Source organism: Lolium rigidum, chromosome 5 (genome assembly GCF_022539505.1).
Source record: "Lolium rigidum isolate FL_2022 chromosome 5, APGP_CSIRO_Lrig_0.1, whole genome shotgun sequence".
In the NCBI taxonomy this organism is placed as follows: domain Eukaryota; kingdom Viridiplantae; phylum Streptophyta; class Magnoliopsida; order Poales; family Poaceae; genus Lolium; species Lolium rigidum.
The window spans coordinates 256,860,808-256,866,713 of NC_061512.1; the positions used below are offsets into that span (position 1 = coordinate 256,860,808).

Consider the following 5,906-nt stretch of genomic DNA (forward strand, 5'->3'; position numbering starts at 1 on the left):
CTATTGATGAAAACACACACGCTAACAATATCCAAGAAAAAGAGGCAACAACCATTGCCTAGAGACCAGCTTTGGAAGAATAATGGCAAAGATTGTGAGGAAATTTTTGGATTTTTTTTCTTTCTTTTTGAGAAATTACAGCAGAGAGTCTCCTGCCTGTTCATCTAAGGTGAAGTTACCTGGAAATTTTTACGGCAATGTGAAAACGGAAAGGAGGGGAAAACAGTGGGCAAACCAATCAAGCTATGCAATACTTAAACAAAGTTCATGGGAAAAGGAATTGATAGAAGAAGCGAACACAAATATCCAACGGAAAATAGGAGCGTTCTCGAAGAACAGCATCAAAACCGAATTCATCAGAGATCCACACTCGGAAATAACAAGGCCTTGCCTTCGGCGGGCGACGACATGACAGAACCTACCGCGTGGACCACGTCGCCGGTGGGCGCCGGCATGTCGCAGCCGACCGAGGGCAAGGCAAACACGCCGGTAAACATGTTCACTTGGACGCCATGCCATGAACTTCTGTGGTCTTGTGGCAGCAAGACAAGGAAGAAAGAAGAGGCTCTGGTTGGGAGTTGAAAGATAGAGGAGAGGCGAGGCGTGGCTTATCGGGTTGGCATAAATACCCTTGAGGCTAGCGGCAAGGGACAGGTTCAGCTTCGGATTCAGTAAAAGATAAATGGAAACATGTCACGAAATCACAGCGCATTATGTGGGTACTAGTGCTAAATTTCCCTAGGACTCTCCGTAAGTGTAGCTAAACAAATCACGGTTTTCTCTCAGAAATCTCTCTTCTCCTTCGTGATCCCGAATTTTTCTCACCTCGGTGGAACAAACACGCGTATCCACTTTCCTAACCTGAAGTTAGTAACTTGTCGATTTCAGTATGAAAACAAAATCTGAAATTAGTGCCCGTTAAAGACTTTCCATGTAAGATGATACTGTCGCCGTTCTAACCTACTACCTTCATCCTAGATCTTAAGGCTTATATTATTTTTTAAAATTCAAACTATATCAAGTTTAACTATTTTATATCAAAAGTTATTACAAGTAAAATACAAAATCAATATCATTAGATATATAATAAAAATATTTTTTGTATGGTATCTACAAAATATTATATTTGTTGATAGATTCTTCTAAAAATTAAGTCAAACTTTAATTAGTTTGACTTATAAAGACCTTAAGCTTTGGAATGAAGATAGTACTAAGTAGTAGGTGTCACAATTTTATCTAAATACGGTCTATATTTTGGTTCAAATCCAGAACATTTCCTGCCTCTTCTTTTTCATCCTCAACTATCATGTTATGGAGAATTATGCAAGCTATCATAATATTGTGGATGTCCCCATGGTCATATAGACATGCCGGACGACGCAAAATGGACCATCGTGCCTGGAGCACACCAAAAGCACGTTCCACATCCTTCCTTGCTTCTTGAAATGCGGCAAATAACTTCTGCTTTTCAGTTTGTGCCATTGGTATTGACTTCACGAATGCAGCCCATTCGGCGTATATTCCATCCACCGGGTAATATCCATGCTCATAATCCCTATCATTTACACGGTAGCTCACTCCGGGAGCTTGCCCTTTTAGTTCCTCAACGAACAACTTTGACTTATTAAGCACATTGATATCGTTGTTTGATCCAGTAAGACCAAAGAAGGCATGCCATATCCAAAGATCTTGTGAAGCAACTGCCTCCAAAATAAGAGTAGGAACGCCTTTATACCCACTAGTGAATTGACCTCTCCAGGACAAGGGACATTTCTCCCATCGCCAATGCATACAGTCGAGGCTTCCTAACATGCTAGGAAACCCACGACTCTCACCAATATCGAGTAACCGCTGCAAATTCTCCATATTTGGGTGTCCTTCAAGATGGTGCATTGACGGAGATCGGAAATTATAAGGATGCATTGGCGGCACCTACCCAAAACTTAGCAAGCCATCGGGTGCAAGGGTATACATTGGCCTCCTAATACAAATAGCAAAATCCATGAGCATATTACAACTCTGTTAGAATAGAGCAAAATATATATCAGAAAGATTGGACAAAAATCACTTGGTCAACATCTGACAATAAGAAAACAGCAAGCCTTGATTTTTAATCCATCGATATGTCAGTGTTGTTTAATCCATCGATATCTCAGTTTTGCTAGTGTAGTACTGCAGTACTGCTACTGTAGCTAGTTTCAGATTTGGGCAAACTGAATCGGACTAAGGCTAGCTGAACTCTAATTCTACCATCAGGTATACACAATCAGGAAATTACCAAGTGCTGCAAACTCAAATAAAATACGTAGTGGTGTCCACAGATTTAGATGCAGAGAACGATTATCATTGATTCAAAGGGTTCGTGTAGGAGCTGCCGTGAGGGTTCATGTGCGGCGGTGTGGAAGGATTGGCGGAGGAGCTCGACGGGGCGCCGGGGTAGATGTGCTGCTGTAGCGAGGTCGCCAGCGGCCGGGTTGGGGCCGTCTCCTTGCGAGCACTTGATTTCGCCATGGTTCTTTGGGTGTCCGGTGACGGCTGGCAAGAGAGATAGGGCGGGGCGAGGGAGAGCCGGTGAGACAGAGAGCTGGACGAGGGGATTGAGGTGGATGGATGGAGCGCTTGGAGGAGGAAGGGAAGGGGGCGGCGGTGGAAGGAAATCACACGGGATCGATTTGCATTAAAATTTCCTCGTAGCGCGGGCGATGTTACGGTAACCATCATCTAGTATGTTACTTGCTCTGCCTCTCTCTTCATTAAATTAGTGCCATATCATCAAATTTGCTGAGATGGACTCTACATTACTACTGAGAGCAATTCCAATAGTATAGCCAACTGTTGGCTATAACAAGATGTCATATCATTTGTAGTCATCATATAGCTAACATGTATAATAGTTGGCTATAAGAATGAAGTACTTTACTAACATATGGCCCATATTTCACTCTCACAAAGTCTTGCAGGAGCGCGTCGCGAAGTCTGGCTATTGCATAGTAGCATACCTTCCTTCTCTCTCCTCTTCTCTCTCCTCCAACTCATCTAGAATATATTATTTAATGTCTTATAGTCAGCTGATTGGACTCTATTGTACTTGCTCTGATGTTACCCCCATTATGCGTCAGTCTAAAGCTGACTCCTCCCATCAGGATACCCGTCAGCCACGCGTGGATGCACATCCGCACGCGTGGCGATTGTTCGGACCAAAGCGGTTGGTGTTTTTCACGCGTCAGAAACGTACAAAGTATCACTGAAACGTGGCCCCAGCACGGGTGTACCCCATATGTAAGCCTCTGCAGGTATTTCAGGCCAGCATATCGCTGTGACAATAACGTAGATCCAGACAGAGCGGCGAAATCTCGTTAGATTCGTTCGTTCTGATCCACTCCCGAAAAGTACTACAGTGCTAGTGGACGCGATTGGATAACATGTTGGCCCACTGCCTTATGGGCCCCAGCTCGCGGGACCCACATGTCAGTGAGGGTTTCTTCAGAATAACTTTGTGAATCAGGAGAATCAACTTCGTTCAGACAAAAGCTCGGGTCGTCACGCCAGCCAGAAAGGGGTGGCCGCGTGCGGCGGACCAACTCGAGCATCTTGCTCTTTTTGCCATTTATGTTTACCTCCGATGATCGATCAACTTTTGTCATGTTTTCCACTGGCCAGTGGCAGTGGGGACGGCTTCTCCAGCCAGGACGCGCCGAGATTGGGTGTTTAATACTCTAATTTAATCCTTTCAGCGCATGAAACAGAGCTTTACATAAGAATAAGAATATGAATTTTTCGTTACTACATCTATTTCGATAAATAAAACGCACGTGTATTTTCATATAAATTTTGACCGAAATAATTGAATAACAAAATCTTAATTATACTGTATAATTTAGTATCATTGGAATTGTATTAAAAACAATTTCTAATAATGCTAATTTTATAGCAATAGTCTTTATATAGTTATAATTATTTTTTGATCAACGGAAAAACACAAAAAAGAGGTCATCTTATTCATTGAAGTAGAGAGGATAAACGATAAGTCATATGTGCTAGAGAAATTCTTACAACAGAACATACTTGTGTTCGAGAAACATACGAATTTACCCCTACAAGGATCCAAGCATGTAAATTTTTTGTGCCCCTTTCACCTAAAAAAAAGTGTCGGCTTTTATATATATATTGAGAGAGAGATGTATCTCCAATTAGATATGTCTAGATACATCTATATCTAAACAAAACAAAGACACTAAAAGTAGTATACGTTTCTTAAAGGAAATTATTTTCCGTCCGAGCCCGTGAAATAGCCTCCCCTCTACCTCCAGCGTCTGGTGGCGGGAAGGGAGTCATGGTGGAATGACCTGGCTAGTAGTTTATGCTAGTGGTTAATTAGCCCTCGTAGGGACGATGCTTGGATGGTGACGCTTCATCTTCGACGATGTTTTCAACCCTCTAATCCTCCTCAAATTCTTCCATCGGGACGGAGTTGAGGGAGCTCCGACGTTGATTCTTACTACCTCTTTGGGGCGGCGAGCTTAGGGTGTTGGCCCTCGAGTGTTGGCCCTTGTGGGCATGTGCACAAAACAACTCAACTATCATCAACAAATTTAGGCCGGATCCGGTAGCGATCGTTCGGTGGTCTAATGGCCTTGAATTTATTTATTAATATAGTTAACTTGAAAACATAAGTTTGAAATACAAATTAGTGTTTAATAAGTTTTTCAAAAAATGTGGGTATTAACCATGAAACTATTGAATATTTTTTGGACAGCACTGAACCAAGTTAGTTGTTGAAGTTCAGAGCTGAGTATTTGTCAAAAGTCAAAATATTAGGATACACAACCGATACTCACAAATTGAGGTGGCCCTCGGTACAAGAGACTCTCACATGTTGAATTGTCCATAGAGCTAGGATTCAAAAGAACTTGACTCGTTGTATAATGTATTTTTCCTCTGATTTCACCACATCGTAGGCTTGTGTATTATGAATTTTGGTCGTGCAGCTTCCACAAAATTTAGTTTGATTATTTTTACAAAAGATTAGCAAGCTTTATAATAATACTCCCTCTGTTCCTTTCTATAGTGCCTATAGATTTTTGGCATTTGTTTCACAATATAAGGCTGTATCTTGGATTTTTTTCAATTACCCCCTCCACTGGTCAACTCCCACACGACATGCATGAAAAAAAATCCATACAAAATAGGAAACAATTAATTGAGATTCGTAATGCATGGCCCCAAAGATTGCTTAGATTTAGGAAGTAATGTTTTTCTTTCCTTAATTAAACCTGACTTCACATATATGGAGAATCAATCAGACATATTTGTGGGATTTGTTATGATAAGTTAGGAAGTTATTGATTTCCCTAATTTTAGTCTGATCTCAAATCGTTCAGCCAGGGGGTCTTTTGTAAAAAATACTCTTGCGCTAATTTCTGTGCCAAAAATCTATAGGCACTATAGAATGGAATAGAGGGAGTATATTAGTCGGGCTCTGTTTATCAGCAAAAGATAGTATATTAAAATAACTTGAAATGGATACAAGCGTTCATTTCCTTTTAATACGAGTGTCCGTAGCAATGTGGATAAACTCCGATTTGAACGACCAGAACACACAGGGTTACCAAATAAAATCGCACCTATGTGTGTAACGTCAGCATCTCTCACTATGGAAGAATGCATTTTTTTTTCTTTTTTTGCGGATAAAACCTGGTATTAAAAGAAATAACAGACTGTATAAAGCACCCAAAGAAAGACGATTTTGATATGAAAAGAAGACTTAAATTTGAATTAAAAATGAATAAGTAATTTGTATTGAGTAACTGATGCCGTGATTTGCATGTACAAAATGAGCATTGGTCGCTCTGACCTTACTTGTGCTGGGTGTGCGACTTGACAGAGACAGCACTGCATCGGCCTGG

The 5,906-nt window shown here is 41.1% G+C and overlaps 1 protein-coding gene across 1 annotated transcript; it reads right to left on the reverse strand.

Annotated features, from left to right (window-relative positions):
* Positions 1-1,236: 1,236 nt before the first annotated feature.
* LOC124657506 lies at positions 1,237-1,893 on the reverse strand. Its single transcript, XM_047196049.1, has one exon. It carries the CDS (start codon positions 1,891-1,893, stop codon positions 1,237-1,239), a length of 657 nt encoding a protein of 218 aa, XP_047052005.1.
* Between the last annotated feature and the right edge of the window lie 4,013 nt (positions 1,894-5,906).